The following is a 24,522-nucleotide window of genomic DNA, read 5'->3' as shown; positions in this document are numbered from 1 at the left end:
TTCCCTATTAGTTTGGATTGTCCATTCCTTCTTGCATTGATTTAATAAAAATCACCATACCTAAATATTAGATCATCAGGAAAGTCATGATGTATTTCTCTATGCTTTTCTATGCAAAAATGAATCATGACTTTCCCGATGACCAAACAGTAGATATTAAATAGGTGATAAGAATGTAAGTACATAAAAATTTCTCAAAGACAACTGAAATGTAAATTAGTAAGTACAGTGAAGTGCTGTGAAATATTTTAATGAAAGCCCACATTGTACTATGGGCTTTTTTAGTTGTTCTCCCACAACTCTTAAGGAATAGTGGTAGAATAAGTGAAATTCTCTTTGTAACAGTGACATTTCTTTGGAGAAACAGAAAATATCAGAATCCTAAAATGTTTAACAGCATGTTAAGCATAACATATATTCGTATCTTCTTTTTTGTCAGCTCTCCCTTGGGACAAAACCCATGATGATACTCAGAAATCTTTTTTTTTCCCTGCATATTTTACTATGCAATCTATGCCTGCCAAAAAAAAAAAAAAAATTAGTAGGGGCTATCCTGTGTCCTGGTGGTTAGGGAAGCTTGATCCTACATGACTGACTGCCAGTTGAGTTCCAGCTCTGACAAGTTTAAAAAACATGCTGGATGGGCATGTGTGTGTGCACATTCCTAGAATCCTAATAGGATAGAGAAATGGAGGAGAAGGGGATTACAGCATTACCACACATGGAGGTGCTTCCTCCCTATTCTTTCTAGAGAGTGCATACACTCTCTGGCAATTAAAAAAAGAAAGTTATTTGAGGGAGAGATACATCTGTTTAAATTCAGATCCTTTTGGGGTCTATCTTGATTTATATGAGTTTTTTTTTTTTTTTTTTTTGCTATAGAGTGCATGCGCTCGCCAGAAAGACAGAGAGACAGGAAGCAAGAAATCCCCCCCCAGGGGGGTTGGCCAGGCTGTAATCCCTTCTCCTCCATTCTCGTCTTGGGATCTTGGGCATGCACATACACACACCCAGCGTGAGCTTAAGCCACCAGGTCCAGGACTCGAAATGAGGTTGACTACATGGGAGTCCTGCGACATAGCCATTATGCCAACTGCTGGTCCCATAATTAATTCATCTTTATCAATCTATGTTAGCAATATAATCTTAAAAGAAAAAAAAAAAAAACCTTCTTTATAGCAGAAGTTTCAATGCAGCAGCTGCTTTATAAATTATGTTTCTCAGGAGAGCATTTAGGTCTCCCTCATAATAAATACCTTTTAAGATGATTTTGTTTCTACATTCTTATTTGAAAGAAAAAGCTAACTGATGTGAAACATGTTTACTTTCTTAGTTTCTCTCTTTTGAGAATACGAAAATTATAAACCAAATGTGTTTTCCTGTCTCTATTTAAAGGAAGAAATCTAGTTTGTCAATAGGTTTTAATTTTTGTAAAAAGTAGATTTATTTGTAATACTATTAGTAAACTAAGGGAATGTAAAATAATGTTTTCATAAAAAGTTGCATCTGAATTATATCAGTTTTCCCCCAAGTAACTAAAACCATGTAATTATATCTTCTGGAAGCTACATTATTTCAAATACAATTTGTGGGGTTTGGTGGAATGGATTTAGAACAAGTCAGGTTTGTTTGGCTGTAGGTTTTTTTTCTTTTCTTTTCATTTTCTTTCTTTCTTTTTTTTTTTTTTTTTTAAGTTTTTTTTATAGGATATGGGCACTTGCCTGAGACAAACAGAGAGAGAGAGGAAAAGTGAGAAGTCACCCTGTAGGGGGATGGCCATGCCAAAATCCCTCTTCCTCCATTCTCCTCTCAGGATTTCAGTCACTTACACACATACGCCTATAGTGTTTGCCAAGCTGCTGGGTCCAGAACTCAACTGTGCAGTTAGTTATGTGGGATTTAACTATGTTAACCATCATGCCACCAGCTGGCCCAGGTCATAGGTTTTCTTAAATAACGCTTGCATGCATTCATTTGTTTCCATTTATCATTGAATAGTATTTAATAATATTTACAATTAACATTCATCTTACATACTATTTTAGGAAATTCATGAAGTTGTTCATCTATTAGTTGTTTTGATTTTTTTATTATGTACACCTAATCATTAATTTCCAAAATACTGCCACCAACATGCTTAAAAAGAGTATTTTGCCACTTTTGATAGCTGTGGTATTTCAAACTTTACTTATTTTTCTAAGCATATATGCTATTTATAGGAAGAAAGTAATTTTTTTTTTTTTTTTTTTTTTTTAGATTTTTTTGCTAGGGCAACTGTACTTGCTAGAGACAGATAGATGGCGGGACAAGTAGGAAATCACCCTCCCCACCCCCCACCCCAGTGTGGGTAGCAACACTACAATCCCTTCTCCTCCATTCTCTTGAGACTTTAGGCAGGCATGAACAAGTGCCCAGTGTGATTTTTCAGGCTGCCAGGTCCAGAACCTGAACTGCAGTAGGCTGTGTGGGAGTCCAGTGCCTTAACCACTACTCCACCTGCTAGTCCTAAAAGCAATTTTATAAAATCTATTTTTTATTTACATTTAATCACTGTACATCTTTACAGTGTACAACATGGTTTTTCCCAGGTGAATACTGTACATATTAGTCAAGTCAAAGACATTACCATATACATTATCATCAACAGATAACTTTTCATTTTTATGTCTGTTTTTCCTTCCTGATCCTCTCCCTTCTACTCCTTATTACTCAGTCCTTTTTATACTGTCTCTAGTATCTACAATTGACCTCCCTGCTATTATATGAATACCTTACAGATTTTAAGTTTTGCTGAAAACTGAGAACAGAGTGCTGACATTCAGTATATATTAAATGGGGAAATACAATCTTATTATAGTCTACGAAGGGCCACCCAGTTGCATGGTGGTTAAAGTGGCTGATCCACATGTATGTGATTGGAGTCCCAGACTCCGTTGCTTAAAAAACAGACTGGGTGCTTATGTGTGCATGTCCAAAATCCTGAGAGGAGAACAAAGGAGGGATTGTGGTATAGCCATCCCCCCTTAGGGTGATTTCTCACTGCCCCCCCCCACTCCTCTTTCTGGCAAGCACACATACTCTATAGCAAAAATTAAAAGAATCATCACTAAAAACATTTTTTAACTTTATTTTTCCAGATGTGCCTCTTCATTTTCACTTTGAAAGATTGTTTAAAAAGACTGAAATAAAAGGAGATCTTGCTGAAAATAATTGTGTAGGCAACTGTATCATATCTCCATCACCTGGTATGTCATACTTACGAATCTTGTACTTTATATACATTTTACATTCTTCATATTTATTATTGTTGCATCTTAAAGAAAATAAAAATAAAATAAAATTTAACAAAATAAATTTACATTCTGAATTTTTAGTACTCATTTTTCACAAATTTGGGCAACTGTACTTGCTAGAGACAGATAGATGGCGGGACAAGTAGGAAATCACCCTCCCCACCCCCCACCCCAGTGTGGGTAGCAACACTACAATCCCTTCTCCTCCATTCTCTTGAGACTTTAGGCAGGCATGAACAAGTGCCCAGTGTGATTTTTCAGGCTGCCAGGTCCAGAACCTGAACTGCAGTAGGCTGTGTGGGAGTCCAGTGCCTTAACCACTACTCCACCTGCTAGTCCTAAAAGCAATTTTATAAAATCTATTTTTTATTTACATTTAATCACTGTACATCTTTACAGTGTACAACATGGTTTTTCCCAGGTGAATACTGTACATATTAGTCAAGTCAAAGACATTACCATATACATTATCATCAACAGATAACTTTTCATTTTTATGTCTGTTTTTCCTTCCTGATCCTCTCCCTTCTACTCCTTATTACTCAGTCCTTTTTATACTGTCTCTAGTATCTACAATTGACCTCCCTGCTATTATATGAATACCTTACAGATTTTAAGTTTTGCTGAAAACTGAGAACAGAGTGCTGACATTCAGTATATATTAAATGGGGAAATACAATCTTATTATAGTCTACGAAGGGCCACCCAGTTGCATGGTGGTTAAAGTGGCTGATCCACATGTATGTGATTGGAGTCCCAGACTCCGTTGCTTAAAAAACAGACTGGGTGCTTATGTGTGCATGTCCAAAATCCTGAGAGGAGAACAAAGGAGGGATTGTGGTATAGCCATCCCCCCTTAGGGTGATTTCTCACTGCCCCCCCCCACTCCTCTTTCTGGCAAGCACACATACTCTATAGCAAAAATTAAAAGAATCATCACTAAAAACATTTTTTAACTTTATTTTTCCAGATGTGCCTCTTCATTTTCACTTTGAAAGATTGTTTAAAAAGACTGAAATAAAAGGAGATCTTGCTGAAAATAATTGTGTAGGCAACTGTATCATATCTCCATCACCTGGTATGTCATACTTACGAATCTTGTACTTTATATACATTTTACATTCTTCATATTTATTATTGTTGCATCTTAAAGAAAATAAAAATAAAATAAAATTTAACAAAATAAATTTACATTCTGAATTTTTAGTACTCATTTTTCACAAATTTCTCTCACATTCATACACATAAATAGAAAAAGCATGGAATTAATCTAAAAAAGAAATGTGTAATATCTATTGAATGAAAATTATGAAATATTTTTAAATAGGGAATTTAAATAAGTGGGTAGAAACAGCATTCTTGTATGGTAAGACTAATAAGCATATCAATTCATCCTATCAGTTTCTGGAAAAATTACAGAGAAAATCTTGTCCAACCACATGCAGAAACATACCCCAAATCTGTAATAGTTAACATAGATTGCATTTTGCTTACATTTAGGAAAATACACCAATAAAACAGATTATATAGTTTATACTTTATTATATGGCCAAGAAAGAATTAGTATGTCAATAGGAAAGTGGAAAACTATTCATTAAACAGCATTATTAGTCTTTGGATAGTTTTTTACATTTTATACCATGAATTAGAATAAATTCTGAATGATTCCAATAATTTTAAAAAATATTATGCTACTAAATAAAACTTGCAGAAATGATAATGAAATGTTTATGAGTATGCTAAATGGGTGTGAAGAAATAATCTGTTCTTGGAAGTAATAAGAAAAAGGAAAAACAACATATTTAGATTATCTACAAAGTTACATCTTAACATCAAAAAATCATATAAACTAAGATAATTTATTTTAGATGAAATAATCATCTACCTCAAAAACCTGAGTCAAGTTAATGTCTTGTAGAATTAAAGTTTTATTTAATTTATAAAACTAAGCAGCTTTTATAAGTACCAGTTAATAACTAGATTAGCATATATAAAGGAATAAATTATCCTAGAAACATTGACAATGAAAATATAAAATAGAGTATACTTAACAAGGACCTACATGAAGAAAACTTTAGAAGTTTACTGAGGAACATAAGAGGATATTCCTGTATGGAGAGAATTACCCCGTTCTGTCAGAAGGCAGTATTATAACTTAATATGACAATTTTCTTCAATGTATAAATAGAATGTAATTCTAATCAGAATCACAGGTGTATCCTTTGAAACACAATTTTTCTGAAGGTTGTCTCAGAGGGAAGATGTTGAAGAGTGGCCAATAAAAAATTTTAAAGATCAATAGAAGAGTCACATATCAAAACATATTACAAAGTTATAGTCATTAAAATATGGTACTAACAGACAACAGATCAAGGGAACTAAGTAAAAAAACCTAAGGTTCATTATATGATAAAGATGTATTTCCTATTAGTGTGGAATAGGTAGTCTAACCAATAAATAATGACAACAAATTCTTCCTTTTCTTTTCAAATTATGCCAGAGGGAAAGTGCAATCTGCAGAGACAGAGGGACACAGAGAAAACCTCCCATCTCATGGGGGAATGGTTACACCACATTCTTTTGTACTCCATTTTTCCCCCTTTTTGGGATTTTGGGCACCGGTACCCAGTGTATTTGTCGAGCTAGTGGATCTGGGACTCTAATAAGCAATCGGCCACCTGCGATCCCAGGTGCCCTAACCACCAGTCCACAGGCTGGCCTGACAATGAAGTCTTATGAAGAATTCCTAATAGACCAATAAGGGCTTTACATTTGTTAATTCCTTAAATCTGCGCAACCCTGTGGGGTAGGTCTCATTATTGTTCTCCTTGATTAACCTTCCTAAATCATTTGAGTAGCGGTAGACTCAGGACACAAATCCAAGCAGTCTGGCTCAGTCTATGTTCTAAAGAACTAAGTAAGCTTCCTCTGTAATTAGTGGTACTGAATAAGGACTCTCTGGGAAAAATGAGATCTGTAACACGTATAGCATATTAAATAGATTTAACATAGACAACAGATAAACATTAAATACATTTCAGATGGATTAAAGAGTTAATTGTTGGGGAACCAGCAGATGGCATAGTGGTTACATCGCTGCACTCCCGGTAGTTGACCGCAGTTCGAATCCTGGACCAAGTGACTTAAAACTCATACTGGGTGCCACGTGCATTTGTGCCCAAAATCCCAAGAGGAGACTAGAGGAGAAGGATTGCCATGTGGCCATGCCCCTGGGGGGTGATTCCTGGCTTTCAGTCTCTCTTGCAAACGCATGCACCCTATAGTAAAAATCTCTTTAGAAAAAAAAAAAGAGGGACCAGCAGTTGGCATAATGGCTAGGTCGCTGGACTCCCATGTAGTCAACTGCGGTTCGAGTCCCGGACCCAGTGGCTTAAACTCACACCATGTGAGTGTCTGTGCATGCCCAAGATCCTAAGAGAATGGAGGAGAAGGGATTGTGGTGTGGCCATCCCCTCTGGGGGGTGATTTCTTGCTTTCTGTCTGTCTTTCTGGTGAGCGCACACGCCCTATAGCAAAAACCTCTCAAAAAAAAAAAAAAAAAGAGTTAAGTGTTAAAAATGGTGTCTTAGACCAGCAAGTAATATGATGGTTAAGGCACTGGATCCTACATGGCTGATTCCATGGTTCAAGTACCAGACCTGGTAGCTTGAGAAACATGCTGGGCATCTGTGTGTGCATGTCCAAAATCCCAAGAGGAGAATGGAGAAAGGAGTGTAGTATGGCCATCCCCCATGGGGACTGATTTCTTATATTTCCCCTGTGTCTCTCTCTCTGGCAAGCACATGTACTCTCTGATGGCAAAAATCTAAAAAAACAAACAAAAAAACCCAAAGCTGTCTTAAAAGAATTAGAAGAGAGATAGCTCTGTGGCCTGGTGGTTGGGGGAACTGAATCCCACATGGCTGAATATGTTGAGTGCTGTCTTTCCCTCGCTCTAGTAAGTGCATGCACCTTCTGGCAAATAAAAAAATGAATTTGAAGACTAGGTATATTTGAGAATAATGATAACTAAAATGATAATAGCTAGCTAACATTTACTGAGCTTATGAGTCAGAAAGTTTATTATTTTTACTCATTAATAAGCATAATCATTAAATTGTTGTGACAGCATTTAAAAAACAGCACCCTCACACATTTCACATAACATTAAGAACTGACACAAGTCTCTTAGAAAACAATGTGAGCTGCATTAAAAGGCCTTTAAAATATGTATTTTTAAAAATAAACTCAATGTGGTTAAAAAAAAAACTACACTGTGCTCACAGTAAATATTTAGTAAACTATTAACTCTATGTTCTAATTATTCCATATAAAAGAATCTAGAGTAATTCTGATATGAAACCATCTTTATTCACAAATATATTCATCAACATTTTTTTGTGGCACAAGTTGAGCATCCCTAATCTGAATACTACAATACTCAAAAAATTTTGAGTACTGATATGATCTAAATGCCACCATGCCACCTGCTAGCCCCTCAAAGAATTATTTTAAATTACATAAAATTATCTCAGACAATATATGTAAGTTAGTACATGACACATGGATTAATCTTGTGTTTAGATCTGAGTCTCATTCCCAAGATATTTCATTATGTATATGTAAATATTTTGAATCCAAAAAATTTCAACACTCATAATACTCTGGTCCCAACACTTCTGGTTCCAAGCATTTCAGATAAGAAAGTCTCAGCCTGTAATGAAAAATTAGGAATCTCAAGAGCGTAGTAGGGATATGGATAACTGTATATTACAGTGAAATATAAAACCTTAAAAGAAATACCTTAAGCATTCATGTAAGGATGGAAATACATTTATCAAAGAAATGGTATGATATAAAAGAGGAAAAATCTTATTTCTGTGTTTGGTACAATTAAAACCTTATGAAATATTTATTTTTATATCAACCAAATGCAATGTGTGGATCTTGTTGGGATTCTGATTAAAACAAACCAGCTGTATATACAACACACACACACACACACACACACACACACACACACTTGAAATGAGAAATTTGAGCATGGATTGTTGTATATATTAATGAATCTTTAATTTTGTTAGATGTAATAATGCATTACTGTTACATAAATACACACTTTGTTGGTAAATTTGCTACAAATGCATGCATAGATAGATGGATGAAGATATGTCTGGAATTTGCTTTGAAATAATCCAGTCAAAGTTGACAGGAGAAAGATGAAACAAAACTGATCATAAGTTGATCACTGTTGAAGCCAATGATGATAGGTATCTTGGAGTTCATTATTCTAGTTTCCTGTGTTTGTTTGAAAATTTTCCACAGTAAAAGTGAAAATGGGGGATGAAGAGAAAACATCAAGGAAAAAGAACAATTATTTATGCTTAGAAAAAAAAGACTAAAGAAATACAGTAAAGCATAGATTGTGTTCAGGTACTTTATGTTCAGGTAATTCTACTCACTGGATCTTATCCTGAAACTAATTTTTTTTTTTCCCAAAGGGACAAATTGTATCCATGAAGACAATTATATTTTAGGAATGTCCATAAAGCAGTAATATTATGATGATGATAACAACTAGGGAATAGTAACCATCTGAAAAACTTAAGAGAGTTATGTGATAGAGAAACTATGCATTTATTCTATCTAAAGTTATGGTTTCATATTTAGAATATGTACATATGAATTATGAAATGTATACACATATGATTCAAGAAAGTATGCTAAAATGAAAGCATAGGCTTTGCTAGATTAGGTAATTACATTTCTTCTAATTTTGCTGTTTATCTGACAAAAAGTAAGGCAGTGTAAATATGCAAGACACAGAATAGGAATGTATCGATATCACAATGACATGTTAGTAATGGAAAACAGTTGAGTTGAATGCTGTGGTAATATTAGGCAAATCAATTAAGTATTATTTTGTATCCCAATGTCTCAACCCCTATTCTCTCATTCCCTACCACTTTCATCCCCAATAAACATTAGAGTTCATCCTGTTATCTGCCTTAAATAGCTGATCATTAATATTTTTTAAGAATTATTTTATTGGGACCAGCAGTTAGCGTAATGGCTATGTCGCTGGACTCCCACGTAGTCGACCGCGGTTCAAGTCCCGGACCCGGTGGCTTAAACTCACGCCGGGCGTGTGTGCGTGTGTGCCCAAGATCCCGAGAGGAGAATGGAGGAGAAGGGATTGCGGCGTGGTCATCCCCCCTGGGGGGTGATTTCCTGCTTTCTATCTCTCTGTCTGTCTCTGTCTGTCTGGCGAGCGCACGCCCCCTATAGCAAACACCTCTCAAAAAAAAAAAAAAAAGAATTATTTTTTTGAACTGTATTTATGTATTTATTTACTTTAATTTGACTAGAGAGGGACAAAGAGAGAGAGAGAGAAAGTGAGAAAGCAAGCCGCCAGGTCCCAGACTTGAACCTCAATCGACCATGTGGGAGTCCAGCACCCCTAACCACCACGCCACCTGCCGGCCCTGATCATTAATATTTTTACTGGTACTGATTTTGCCATCCTTTATGAAGAAACTCTAATAAGGTTGTGGAACATGGAATCAAAGTATGAGTTGATTTTGGAGCAGAAACTTTTTCAAATTTATGCAGTTTCTTCACAGTATTTATTTTCCATGAACTTTCTAAAGATTCCTGGTATATGTCTTAATTTTCTGCTGGTGATTTTTACAGAATTTAGTAAAGCTAGAATTCAGCATTTACTGACCATTTCCTCTATGCCAGGTGGACTATTTAAGTGCTGAAGAATCAAAGGTGAATCAAAGAGAATCAAATAAATTATAATTGAGGGAAGTAAATACAGATAACTATTATATTGTATAATATAGGCAGAGACACATGATAAAAATATCCTACAGAGAAGAGGGTGTATGATTCTGTCTGGAAAGGCATGATGGAAGATGAAAATGGGTAGAGAGGAACTCCAGAAAGATAGTAAGGCCTGTACTTAATTGGAATTTACAGAGAAAGGGTAAAGTATTCTAAATTAGTGCTTTTCAAATATAAACATGCAAATTACTTGAAGGATATTGTCAGAATACAGTCTGGCATGGGGCCTGAGATTCTGCATTTCTAACAAGGTCTCTGGTGATATAAACACTGTTGTCCTCTATAATGAGTAGCAAAGCTTTAAATAATGAAAGTAAACACATTCCCAGTCATGGAGACAAGAAACAGTGTGACTTGTTCAAGTACTGCAAACAGATGGGTATTCCTGTAGCATAAATCATGTGAAGGTAAGTAGGCATCTTTGTACGCCTTCCACAGAGCTCGAATTTATCCTATACTATCATTACACTTGGCAATTACAATAACACAGCTGACTTCAGACAAGGAAATTGAGTGGGTTAAAGGGTCATCGTGAGGAAATAACTGGACAAAAAGAATTTAAGGGCCTGTACTTAGGAAAGTCTTATTCAAGGTTGAGACATGGAAGATAATGGAACTGTTTCAGATACATGACTTTAAAGAAACCTAACAACTGGATGTAATAAGTGATTGTAATTAGAAATAAAGAATAAGATAACTGGTGAAATTTGAATATGGTCTGTAGATAAGTTAATGGCATTACCTTCTTGATTTCAACACTGTGTGGCTATATAAGAGAATGTTCTCATTTTTGAAAAATATACACTGATATATTTAAGGATAAAGGACAATGCTGTCAGTGATTCAATTTAAGTTCAAAGGTAAAGCAAATGTGGTTAAATGTTAATATCTGATAGATCTGAGTAAAGGATATATGGGAATTCTTTGTACTATTTCAAGTTTTCTGTAAATTTTGAGATTATGTCACAACAAAAACTATTATTTTAAAGAAAAAGTAGATAGATGATGAGGGACAAGGAACAATGGCACCATAACCGGTACAAGCCAGCTGGAGACAGGGTTCAATCTTTTCCCCCTACACTTCTATCTAAACCAATTGCTGAGTCAATATGATCTTGTTTTTAGGCTGCTCATCTGTATTTCTACTTTCACAGTCCAGCATTATTTGTATTGCTGAAATCTCCTCCTGATCAATTTGTATTTCCCTTAAATCACTGTAGCCAGTGGTCTTTTCAAATGCAATCTGATTATGTCACACCTGCTCCCCATGCCCATTTCTTTATAAGGCTTGAAGGAATATTAACAGAAACTTCTAATGTCTGGCTTCTGCCTGCTCATGGTTCTTTCTACCAAGCCCTTATTCTGTACGACATAGCTGCTGATCAGTTTCCAGTTGTCGTTTCCTGCTGCCTTGGGTAACTGCACATGCTATTTCTTCTGTCCTCTAGCCATCAGCTAATTTTGTTCATATTTGACATATCACTTCATCTGGGGAAGCCTTTCTTGAAGCTCATGCTAGTCCCCTACTATACACTCAATAACATCAAGTACTTTTACCAGAGATTACAGCATTCTTTAAGATGCATTTATTAAAGTTACAGAACTTACATAAAGGGCTCAGATCATTCCCAATACTGCTCACCATTATGTCCTCAAGGTTTAGAACAATGCTTGTCACATAACTGGCTCTTTATAGATAGGCGATCAGAGATGCTGTTTCTCGAGGTTTGGTGCTTTAAGATAGGGATTTGGGAGAGCAAGAATTGAAAGGCTAAATAAGGGTTATCAACAAGACAGGTGAAGCACTTTATGAGTTGGAATCCGTAATGGCATATATTTCTTAGTGTTTAAAACATTACAAGGCATTAATAAAGAAAATGTTAAGTGTGAAGAAAACATTGAAACATTCCTTTTTGTAAAAGTTAGGATTCCTTCATAAATGTTCTCATTAAAACATAAGTGAAGGGGACCAGCAGATGGCATAATGGTTATGTTGCTGGACTCCGACATAGTCCGCCATGGTTTGAGTCCCATATCCGATGGCTTCAAATTCAGGCTGAGCACATATGCATGTGTGCCCCAAATCCTGAGAATGGAGAAGGGATTGTGGATCCTGAGAATGGAGAAGGGATTGTGGTGTGACCATGCCAATGGGAGTGATTTCTCACTTCCCATCTCTCTCTCTCGCTAGTGCATGCACCTTATAGTAAAAACCTCTCTAAAAAAAAAAAAAAAATCTTGAGTGAGGGGCCAGCTCGCAGTGTGACTATGAAGGCGGCTGGATCCGACTGTGCGGTTTAAGTACTAGACCCAGTGGCTTAAAATAATGAGTTGCGTGTGCCCCAAATCTGAGACACAAATGGAGAAAGGATTGTGATATGACCATCACCTCTTTGGTTTGCTTTCTCATTTCTCTTCTCTCTCCAGCAAGCACATACCCCCTATATTGCACATGCACACACACAGTAAGAATTAACCTTTCAAACACCTACATGTGCCAGACACAAGTACATTTTTAAATCTCTCACAATTTACTACTCTTTTGAAGATGAGTTTAGACTTACTTGTGCCATCCTTATTTTCTATTAAACATTTTTAAGGGATGGTGAGGAATCTTAGGAGCCACCTTAGAACCCTTTCTACCATTTTTTCCAAGTGTTTCAAAGTTTTCTTGTATCTAATTTTGCTGTGTCAATCTCTTTGCAGTAATTTTTTTATCCCTAATCTTAAAGGTATCTTCATCTGTAATGGCTGTATATCTTTGCTTTGACAGTGAATTACTTGAAATTTTGTTTATTGATTCTGTGAAAAAAAAAACTGGAGCTCTATTTCTCCAATATTTTCTCCTCTCCATCCTCTAGTCTCCCATTGTCCTGTTCTCTGTCCTCCTCCCCCTTTTTTTTTACTGTATTTCTTCAACTTGCAGAATTCAAATTTCCAATTTTTATTTTCAGCCGTGCCCACTCAGCCCAGTTAGTGAGGATTTTGTTTTAAATTCAAGTAATTATAGTTGCCGTTTTTGAGATTTCTCTAGAGGTGCTTATTTCTTTTAGCATCAATAGTTGTATTAGACTTGTTAATCTCTACTCCATCAATGCTGTATTAACATCTCTTGAAATGATTCTAGTTGTAGATTGTACGTAGCCAGATTTTCTTTTCTTTTTTTTTTTTTTTTTTTAGTATTGTGTACTCTCATCTTTGAAGCTGATACTATTAAAAGACTGTCTTGCCACTGTTTGTAAGAGCCTTCTGACCCTACACTATTTTCGGGCGAGAGAAGAGAATGGGCAGGGCATATAAAAGTGGAGCACTTGGATATAGCCTGTTTCTCCAACTGTCCCCTTCTCTGCCCAAAGCTGTTTCTCTGTTGAGACAAAATTCTCATTAAGTGGCCTGGCTGAGGCCACATGTAGTCAATCTCAGTTGCTCTAGATAACTGTCCTACTCTTAATTTTCTTCTCCAGGTCTAGAGCCTCTGATATTGATCTCACATTTTCTGGCAGTGCTTTTCCCTGATGCTCTGCTTCTGACTCTTCAGATAAATCCCGTATTAGTATTTCAGAGATTACTCACTAAACTAATTCTGCTCTACTTCCAAGTTCCTCTTGTTTGCAAATGTGGTTATATATGTAACTTTATTTACCTGTGCACAAAATTTTGTCCATCATTTTTAGGGTGCTCTGGCATCTTAAAACCAGATTCTTGGTATTGGTAGGCCATGCCCTTTATTTCAGTGTTAGTGACCTTGGCACTTCATTCTACATTTCTTTTTCCATTCCTTTCCAGATCTCCAAACCCTTCAAAAGAGAAGCCAATTTATGGAAATATGACTTTCAGATAGACAGTAATCATGATGATGAAGCTAACATTTATTGAACACTTAGGTTAGTCACCCTTCTATTGATTACTACAAGAATTAATTCACTTAATCCTTATATCCCCAAGATAGCCATGAACCCTATTTTATAAACAACTAAGGCATACAGATTGACAGTTGTGTTAAATTCATTGCTTAAAAAAAGTGAAAGAATGGTGCTTGCCCCTATTAAAAGTATTTAATAGATAAAATCAGGTTCTTGTTCTCAAGGAGTCCTAATCTGTTGTGTCTGTGTTGAAACTTGCTCAATCTTGAATTATTTCTAGATTTAAGTTAGCAGCTATTGATAACTTCAGGATTCAGAAAGTATCTGGCCAAGGTATACAAATCTGAATGAATCCTTTCTCAGTGAAGTTTCTCCTGGAAGACCTTCCCTTCCCTTTTCATTCCCTTCAAAAAATGGAGCAAATGCACAAAATTGAGCACTTCTTGAGGATTTTTATTTTTATTTGCCAAAGGGCACATGCACTCACCAGAGAAGAGGCGTGCACATAGGGTGGGGGTGAGGAAGCACTTCCCTCAAGGGAGATAGTCATGCCACAATCCCTTCTCCCCCACTTCTCCCTTCTTTAGGTATTTTGGGCACACAAGTACATATGCCTGGCATGTTTTTCAAACCACCACATCTGGGACTCGAACTGCAGTCAGTCATGTGGGATCCAGCCACCTTAACCACCATGCCAGTAGCTGGCCCATGAGAATGGTTTTAAATAATCCTATTCTGGGTGTTTTTTGTTAAGGAGTTGTCCATTTGGTAGTTGTTTATTTCATTATATGTAGCTTTTTACTAGTATTTTAAAATTCTGCAGTTACAAAGAGGATGATTAACATGTTCATCATCTGTGTTAAGGAACGAAAACTTTTTTTTTCATTTGTTTTAGTACATAGTACTTCTTTGAGTCAATGGAGAAATGGATATTCACCTACATGTAAGCCTCAAATAAAATCAGAATCTTCTGCACAACTGCTACAGGGAAGGAAGAAAAGACATTTGAGTGAAACAGCACTAGGTAGGTTAAAATGAGGACAGGAGCACTAGTGCTAAATATTGGAAATAAAACTGTTATCTTTAAAAAACCACTTTCATGGGAGTTAACAATCCAGAACTATTATTATACAAACATCTATGACTCTATGACCATTAAATGATACACTCATGTAGTTAATTCAGAATCACTTGTGGACTGGCTGTCTATCAGCAAATAAGTATTACCTTTACAGTTTACTAGTTTTCTTCTAGTAAGTGTACTCTGAGTGGAATTTAGTCTCTAAGGTTGTGTTCTGGTCTCAAAATATATTGGTCAATGCAAGGCTGCCTTATAGAAATGATCAATTCCGTGTCTACTACAGAGATATTCTGAGAAGGTGAAGATTCAACTGAGGTACTCAACTACCTTGTTTAATTCTTAGTCTATAAATTTTTAGTTCCAAGATAATCACCAGAAACTACAACTCTGCTAGTAATGTAACTCTGCTAGTTATGAGGATATGGGGCATGACAGTTGCTATTGTTATTGATAATGATAAACAGAATACCTTGCAAAATAAATTCAGAATAGTAAGTTATCTACCTACTCCTTTGGTTTTTGTTCATTATCAAAGTGGCTATCACTATATACATGTCAAGTATTCTTCAGATATATTATGTGAATAACATACCCAATAAGTTAGAAACTAAATTCAATCCAAGATGTACCAGACTGTAATATAACATGGGATTTAATGCATTTATATCTAGTACCCAGAAATCCCACCATAATAGACCAACTCACTACATGATAATAACTACATGACCAAGTACAGTGGAACAAAACTAACCACCATGTCTGATGTCTCATTATGATTTTTTTTTTAACTATGAATCATATTTCCCCACAAGGGGAATTTTATTGATTACTTTATTCCCTCACAAAAAGACCAACTATAATCAAATGAAGTGAACATTCAACCTCAAGGTTTTGCCTTTATAATAAAATAAAAGATGAAGCTTAGAACTGTTATCACTTGACCCTCCCTTTCTCTTATCTCCTTCCAGTTCAAAATGCTAACATCTCTTAATGGTCAGCATTCTCTTAGATCTGTACTCAGGCTCAACACAGTCAAGCCTCAGCACAATCTTCTTTGTAGTTTTTGCCTTTTTTCCAGGAAATAGTCTGTCCACCACAGCCACTCTGCTTCCTGTCATAATGCCACTTTCCCTGTGCATATAGAGAATCCTTGCCCTTTTTTGTACTGTGTCATTTTATGAGGTTGGTGCTTGCCACACTTGTTACAGAAACTCCAGCAGGTTTTAGGAACATTCACCATGTTTGTGGGCATATTTTCTGCACAAAAAAAGCTCAATATGCTTCTTAGTGTCTCAAACTAAAGAACTGAAAACCAAGGATCACCTTGTGTTTCAGAAACTTACTTTCACACATTTCTCTTAATAAGATGCATTATAAAGTACAAACTTGATGATAAATTCTCTAACATAATTAAACCAAACAAAAAACAGATGTGAAATTAATCACCTATCACCTAAATAGGAAAATAATTCTATTACCAGTTATGTTTTATATGTGGCGCTCTCAATGGTTTTTTCCATGGCAGGAGAAAGAACACAATTTGAAGAATTTGGTTTTCAACGCACAGAACCAGGATCCCATAGCAATTTTACTTCTTCTAATGCCAACGTTATAACAAGAACCCAGAATTCATCATGTCAAGTAGGTTATTTTGTACAGTAAACTTTAAAATTGCTTTAAAATTTTTGAAATAAAACTAGCTGACTTAAAAACACTTTGCTGATCTTTAACAGCCTTATTTACTTGCAAATAAGCACACTGAGAACAATCTTATTATGAAGTAAAGTTGATTAAATAAAATTGTTTGATTAGGCAACTAATAGTTCATTAATCTTTGGCTATGCTTTTTTCTGTGTTAAAAATAAATTTTATCACTATATTAATATATGAAGCTATATACAGTCTGACTAATGAAAATTCAGGAATTGTGTTTTTCTCATTATATTTTGGTTTAGGTTTTTGTTATGTGGCTAGGGAGTAGAAATCAAAAGATGGGAGGGTTCAGAAATGAACAGTCTGAAGCTCAAGGATCAAGAACATGAATTGAGAATTAATAATCTTTACTAAAGGGATCCAAAAAATATTTTATAGCATTTTCTAATAAAAAGTGAGTTTGTGGGAACCAGCAGTTAGCGTAATGGCTATGTCGCTGGACTCCCAAGTAGTCGACCACAGTTTGCATCCTGGACCCGGTGGCTTAAAACTCACGCCAGGCACGTGTGCGTGCATGCCCAAGATCCCGAGAGGAGAATGGAGGAGAAGGGATTGCGGCGTGACCATCCCCCCTGGGGGGGGGCGATTTCTCGCTTTGTCTCTATGTCTCTCTGTCTGTCTGGCGAGCGCACGCGCCCAATAGCAAAAAAAAAAAGTGAGTTTGTTCAAGGATCAAGAACATGAATTGAGAATTAATAATCTTTACTAAAGGGATCCAAAAAATATTTTATAGCATTTTCTAATAAAAAGTGAGTTTGTGGGAACCAGCAGTTAGCGTAATGGCTATGTCGCTGGACTCCCAAGTAGTCGACCAGTTTGCATCCTGGACCCGGTGGCTTAAAACTCACGCCAGGCACGTGTGCGTGCATGCCCAAGATCCCGAGAGGAGAATGGAGGAGAAGGGATTGCGGCGTGACCATCCCCCCTGGGGGGGGGCGATTTCTCGCTTTGTCTCTATGTCTCTCTGTCTGTCTGGCGAGCGCACGCGCCCAATAGCAAAAAAAAAAAGTGAGTTTGTTAAGCTATATTTCATTGACATCTAGGATGCATTATGTTAGTCCTTTTGATGAATTTTGTATTCTAGGCATTAATATTTTTAGTCTTAAAAATAAGCTTTTATGTTTGCAAATAAATATTTACATCTGCCAAAATAGATTGTTTTGGTTTCTTAGTTTTTATAACATTTTATAGTCAAACTTTATAAGTATCTTTACAAAAATCATTTAGCAGGTACACTATCATACTATCTTTATATAACTCTGAAATGAGGATATCATCACAGTTGAGAGAACTGTAAAATACTGTAACCCTGTTTTACAGAATACTGCAAGGCGGAGATTGAGAAGTGAGAGCTCTTATGACATAGATAACATTGTGATTCCCATGTCATTAGTAGCTCCAGCTAAGTTAGAGAAACTCCAGTATAAGGAAATACTTACTCCAAGGTATGTATACTTATACCTTTCTATTTTTCTTCCATCATTCTTTTAATAGACTTAAAATTTCCAAAGTGAAGTTAGAATTTTAATTAATGAAAGGACAGTACTTCTCTACTTCCCTCTCTACTTGTATGGCATGGAAAAAAAATGGTAAAAGAAACTTTAAATCACTCATGCTAAAGAAGCACCACATGGTATCATAACTTTACTTCTCAGTTTCTATTAAGAATTCCTGAGACTGCAGTGGCATAGTGGTTAATGTGCTAGATCCCACATGTCTAACTGCACGGTTGGAGTGTTGGACTTGATAGCCTGAAAAACACGCCAGGCACGTGTGCCTGTGTACCCAAAATTCTGAGGAAAATGGAGATGGGATTGCAGTGTGGCCATTCCCCTTTAAGGGAGTATGATTTCTTACTTTCCTTCTCTCTCTGCCTTTCTCTGGTGAGCATACACAACCCATGAACCCACAGCAGAAAAATAAATAAATAACCAAAAACAAACAAACAAAAAAAGAATTAAGAATTTCTATACTAGTTTCTTAGCATTCTTAAGTCTATTTTTCATTCAGTGATATTTAGTCATCTGTTCTGTATATGGCACTAAAAGGTGCTATAAAAACTGTATTAACAGTCCTTACCCTTAAAGATAGAGAGGTCTGAATAAGGTTGCAGAATCCAAAGAAAGCAACTAGCTCAGCATCATTAGGTATTCACACTTTAAGATAGTAAAGATTTGGATGTACTGCCTACTATTACTACATTTACAAAGACTAATTAAAGTGTTTGAAACTGGTTTGTATCTTCAACAGCTGGAGGATGGTTGTTCTTCAACCTTTGGAAGAATGGAACTTAGGGGACGAAGAGGTAAGCTGCCTTCCATTTAATTGAATATTATGGATTATGAAGCCTGCTTACTTTGTCACTCAAAGAACTAAAAGGAACTATAATACTTGAACTCATACTCATTGTTTGCATGCATGCCTGAAATCCCGAGAATGGAGAAGGGACTGTGGTATGGCCATCCCCTCTAGAGGATGATTTCTTGCTTTCTGTCTCTGTCTCTCCAGCAAGTGCACATGCCTTATAGCAAAAATCTCTATTTAAAAAAAAAAAAAAAGGACATTAATTCTATTAGAAAAATGTTTCTATGCAAACTTGACTGCAAAGATGATAATATATAAGGACATTTTAAAAAGCACAAATAGGGACCAGCAGATGGCACAGTGGTTACATTGCTGGACTCCCTCATAGTCAACTGTGGTTTGAGTCAAAGACTTGATAGCTTAAAACTCATGGCAGGCACATGTGCATGTGTGCCCAAAATCCCAAGAGGAGAATGGAAGAGAAGGGATTGTGGTGTGGCCATCCCCCCTGGGGGGTGATTTCTCACTTTCTGTCTTTCTGGTGAGAACATTTTTGCCGTACAGCAAAAACCTCTCAAAGAAAAAAAAGGACAAACATAAAACATACTATTAATTTATAAGTTGTTAAAATACTGAATTTATGTGAATATTTACACTCATTTATGGTATTAATCCTATTTTTCACCATCAGATGTAGTCTCTGTATTTATGTTTGTAGTGCCATTTTGCTTTTGATTAAGAAAATTCTGGATTTTAAAAGAGTCATATGTTATAATACAAGTAGATTTTAGTGTACCTCATAACATTAATCAAACATTAACATTTTTATAGTAAAATACCCACAGTATGTTGGATAAGCACTAAAAATAGCCTCACATCATTTCAGGCCAGGCTATGTCACTAAATCAATTATGAAGAAAATCCTTTTTCAAATTCTTAGAGTTTGGAACTGCAGGTAATGAAAACAATTATAGAAAAAAATACTGTATAATCAAATTCCTACATGGTGGTCTCCAAAAACATTATGGTTTCTGTCAAAGAATCTTTCTAAGCCTGGTGGTCATGTTTTTTCATTACCAAAGTTTACCTTTTTTTATTGTCATCTGTCTTCTAATGCTTTTCCCTACTTCAGAATGATCCTATTCAAGAAACTCCAATTCTTAAAACACTATAACCAATAGTTGTCCAGGCTAGAACTCCAAATAAGTCATTCACTAAATTAATTCTGATTTTCTCAGATAATCTGTTTTAATATTTCTTTGATATGAACATGTTCTTAGAACAATGTATGCTCTTTAACTAGTAATTAATAAGAATTCTGTTGAATGAATTAACCATGAATCCATTTATAATCAAGGTGAGTCTTCAAACATTAAAAGTTAAAGGGAAAGTTTTATTCCTTTCAAGAATTTGAAGATCATCTCATATTTGTTCTCTCAACTTACACAGATATCAATTATTTCAAAGTTTGCTTCCAACTGTTCTCTAGATAAAGAACTATTTGAAACCTGTTCTTATATTTCAAAATGTTTCTCCGGGCGTGTGTGCGTGCGTGCCCAAGATCCCGAGAGGAGAATGGAGGAGAAGGGATTGCGGCGTGACCATCCCCCCTGGGGGGCGATTTCTCGCTTTATGTCTCTATGTCTCTGTCTGTCTGGCGAGCGCACGCGCCCTACAGTGAAAATCTCTCCAAAAAAAAAAAAAATGTTTCTGATGAGGGACCAGCAGTTAGCGTAATGGCTATGTCGCTGGACTCCCATGTAGTCGACCGGGGTTCGAGTCCCAGACCCGGTGGCTTAAACTCACACTGGGTGCGTGTGCATGCATGCCCAAGATCCCGAGAGGAGAATGGAGGAGAAGGGACTGCGGCGTGGCCATGCCCTCTGGGGGGTGATTTTCTCGCTTTCTATCTCTCTGTCTGTCTGGCGAGTGCACGAGTCCTATGGGAAAAAACTCTCAAAAATAAAAAAAAAAGTTTCTGATGAAAGCAAAAAATTTATTCCTAATTCCAGATAGAAGATCTTTCTGATGGGGTATTCTCCCTAAGACACAAAAAATATGAAGAAAGAGAGCAAACCAGGTGGTCCCTGTGGGAACAAAGCAAGTGGCACAGAAGAACCAGCAGGCAAGTGTTATAAATGTAAAAACAAAACCCATGGAACCAATGTGGAATGAAGAAAATTCTGCATGAATTTTGGGAGAGAGCAGTTAAAAGAAGAAAAATCATTAGCGATGTAACATCAGCTATTTTTGTACTAGAAGTGAAAACTGCATATATTGAGCTTATATGAAAAATCTGGGCTAATGATAAAATGAGTTCTCTATTTTACTCCACACTCTTTTCATCACTCTTAGGAAGACAGTTAACTAGCAAATAATATGAAAATCCTCTATGCACATATAAAATCGGTCATTTCGATCTACTATAATAATGGACCTGACACTGGGCACTGGAATTTGGGTACCCCTTTTAACATAACTACTTCAAAAGTGTCCCTTTAAAATTTTTTTCTTGAGAAACTTGCCCAGTCTAGAATACATTTTAAAAACACGAACAGACTTTGAAGTAAAAGATATCTTAGGCAAAATTCATAATTATATATTTAGAAGACTCTGTGACAGTTTATATTTACATTTAATTATTTTCAATATAACCAAAACTCAGAAAGTAAGATTATGTGAAGTCTGGTAGTCACTTTAGTAGAGCAGAACCCCTCAATTATTAAAATTAAAACATATTTCTGTTTAGGTCTCAAGTTAGCTACATCTGCTAGATCCTTATTCTAACAGTTTTCCTAACATAGATGAGATTCTGGAAACTCCATCTTTTCCTACACTTCAGAAACTCTCCAGAAGTACAGAGGAAAATGTGAATTGAGTCCTTCCTGGGTCACATTACAACAGTTATAAATACCATGGGAACTGAAAGACTGTAAGGGTTGAGTAACTGCTCTTCATTATCTTCCAAATATTAATAACAAAGGCAAGAAATAAAACCAGCAAAACAAAAACCACTACAAACAAAAACCACTACTATAATTTAGCAACATATTTCATGACGTACTATTTAAGTCTTTGAGACATACATGAAAATAATACAATCAGGAAAATCATCAGATAAATTTTTTGAAATCTATCTGGCTGAATTGTTTAAAGAAAAATTACCAAGGTGACTTAGTAATACTTTGAAGTTTTCATAAAACATTAAGACCTCAAATAAAAATTAAGGCCAGGTAATGGAACAGCAATAATACAATTGCATCTGCATGAGAAAGGCCCTTGGTTTGCAACTCAGGATCTCCCTGTACAAACTGGGTGCAAGCTTGTGATCCAGACTGGCTAAGACTAGTAGTGGATTAGAGTACAGATTCTGTGTAGGTTACTTGGGGGAGGTAGGAGGAAGGGTGCCTATCTCTCTTGTAATAAAAGAAAAAAAAAGAAAAAACTTAAAAAAAAAAAATATATATTTTCCTTTTTTTCTTGCTAGAGCTTACAGTAAAAATGTTGAAGGACAGGACTTGCTTTTGAAAGAGTACTCTAGTGACTTTAACAGCAGTCAGCCATGTGCTGCTGAAAGTCCTTTTGAGCTTCCTTCAGACCATGACCTGTGTGCACATGGCTCGCCTTCTTTAAGTGAAGGTCAAGAAATCAAGGTAAGTATAGTATATGTTGTAGCTACAATTCCTTTTAATTGCCTTTAAGCTTTTCTTTTTTTAATTCGTAAGAATTGCTTATAGCAAACTATTTCATCATTACATAACACATTCAGTTAAGAAAATTCAGTACAGAATGCTAGGTAAGAATCAGAAGACCTATATTCCAGAATTATGGTTCCATCCTAACTACAATGACTTATCTTTCTGTATAATATGTCATCAGTACCAAGTTCTACTCACTCACTTACCTATTAGGCATTAGGTATTCTACTGAAATTTTCATTCACAAAACAAATTGATTAATGGAAAAGAGCACCTGGTACATAATAAATGTTAGCTATTTCTTTCCTCCTTATACAAGGTGTCTTCATAAAGTTAATGGAAAATGTGTATTATGAAAAAACTATGCAAGGATTTCAAAATTTTTTGCACCAAAATAAACTTGTAGTTTAATTCCATTTTTCCATGAACTTTTTGAAGTCATCTCCCAAAAGATCCAGTTCCTACCTCAAGGGAATGTTTTCTAACACTGCATCCATAAAGTTTATTCACAGTTCTTCATGAACAGGTGTTGAAAAGAACCAGATCTGGAATGGAAAGAGTAGAGACTATGGAAATTAATAGGCAAGTTATAGAAAGCTCAGAAAAGTCAATAGCATCTGGGAACCAGCAGCTAGCGTAATGGCTATGTCACTGGATTCCCACATAGTTGACCACAGTTCCCGGACCCGGTGGCTTAGAACTCACACCGGGTGCGTGTGCGTGTGTGCCCAAGATCCCAAGAGGAGAATGGAGGAGAAGGGATTGCGACGTGACCATCCCCCCTGGGGGGTGATTTCTCGCTTTCTGTCTCTATGTCTCTCTCTGTCTGTCTGGCGAGTGCACACGCCCTATAGCAAAAACCTCTCAAAAAAAAGTCAATAGCATCTATAATAATGATGGAATAAAAATGAACATCAAAATACATCAAATTAAAAAAACTCCTTTAAAGAAGCTTTCCCATAAGTGCTCTTAAGCTGAAAATGAAAACCAGTGCCCTGTAGCAGTGTTTGCTCTTCTTGAAAGGCAAAGTGAAAAACTAATTCTGAGGGGTGATTTCTCGCATTCTGTCTCTCTGTCTGTCTGTCTTTCTGTCTGTCTCTGTCTTTCTGGTGAGCACACGCACCCTATAGCAAAAACCTCTCCAAAAAAAGAACAGAAGTTATACATGTATATGCTAAAAAGAACAATAGTTATCTAAAAATCGACACAGATTGCTTGATACACAACTTTTAATGAAGTAAATTAGTTGCAACTTAACTAAAGTGTCTCCCCTTTCAGTCTTTGTGGTGGGAACGACGAGCTTTTCCACTGAAGGATGAAGACATGGCAGCCTTGTTATGCCAAGATGAAAAAAAAGATCAGATTGAAAGGTCAAGTACAGCCTTCCATGGTGAAATCTTCTGTACCAGTGCACCAGAGAATGGCCACTATCCAAAAAAGCAGTCGGACACAATGGAAGAGTACAAAACCTTTGGTCTAGGACTTACTAATGCTAAAAAAAATAGGTGACAGGGAACTAGTTAAGAAAACTAGATAACTAAAGAGACAACAGGAGGTTTAAAAAAATAATAATAAAAAGCCCTGTTCCTGGTTCTCCCTACCCACTCCAGTCAAAATTCCAGAATAAGAGCGTGTACTGCATGTACTAATATTTTTACTATTTATAATTCAGGCAAGTAAGTCACTTTTCCTTCTTCAACCACAGAAGTAGCTTTTCAACT

The 24,522-nt window shown here is 36.1% G+C and overlaps 1 protein-coding gene across 1 annotated transcript in view; it reads left to right on the top strand.

Moving 5' to 3' along the window:
* KANSL1L (KAT8 regulatory NSL complex subunit 1 like) overlaps positions 1 to 24,393 on the top strand; it is a 134,451-nt gene extending 110,058 nt beyond the window's left edge. The window contains exons 7-14 of the mRNA XM_006140087.3: positions 3,138 to 3,245; positions 14,901 to 15,029; positions 16,612 to 16,727; positions 18,120 to 18,244; positions 19,050 to 19,104; positions 21,116 to 21,228; positions 22,591 to 22,756; positions 24,080 to 24,393. Coding sequence (XP_006140149.1) covers positions 3,138 to 3,245; positions 14,901 to 15,029; positions 16,612 to 16,727; positions 18,120 to 18,244; positions 19,050 to 19,104; positions 21,116 to 21,228; positions 22,591 to 22,756; positions 24,080 to 24,310 — 1,043 coding nt within the window. The 3' untranslated portion in view covers positions 24,311 to 24,393. The remainder of the gene's footprint in view (positions 1 to 3,137; positions 3,246 to 14,900; positions 15,030 to 16,611; positions 16,728 to 18,119; positions 18,245 to 19,049; positions 19,105 to 21,115; positions 21,229 to 22,590; positions 22,757 to 24,079) is intronic.
* The last annotated feature ends 129 nt before the right edge of the window (positions 24,394 to 24,522 follow it).

Source organism: Tupaia chinensis, unplaced genomic scaffold (assembly GCF_000334495.1).
Source record: "Tupaia chinensis unplaced genomic scaffold, TupChi_1.0 Scaffold000018_1, whole genome shotgun sequence".
NCBI lineage: Eukaryota > Metazoa > Chordata > Mammalia > Scandentia > Tupaiidae > Tupaia > Tupaia belangeri.
This window is presented reverse-complemented; position numbering and strand designations above follow the sequence as displayed.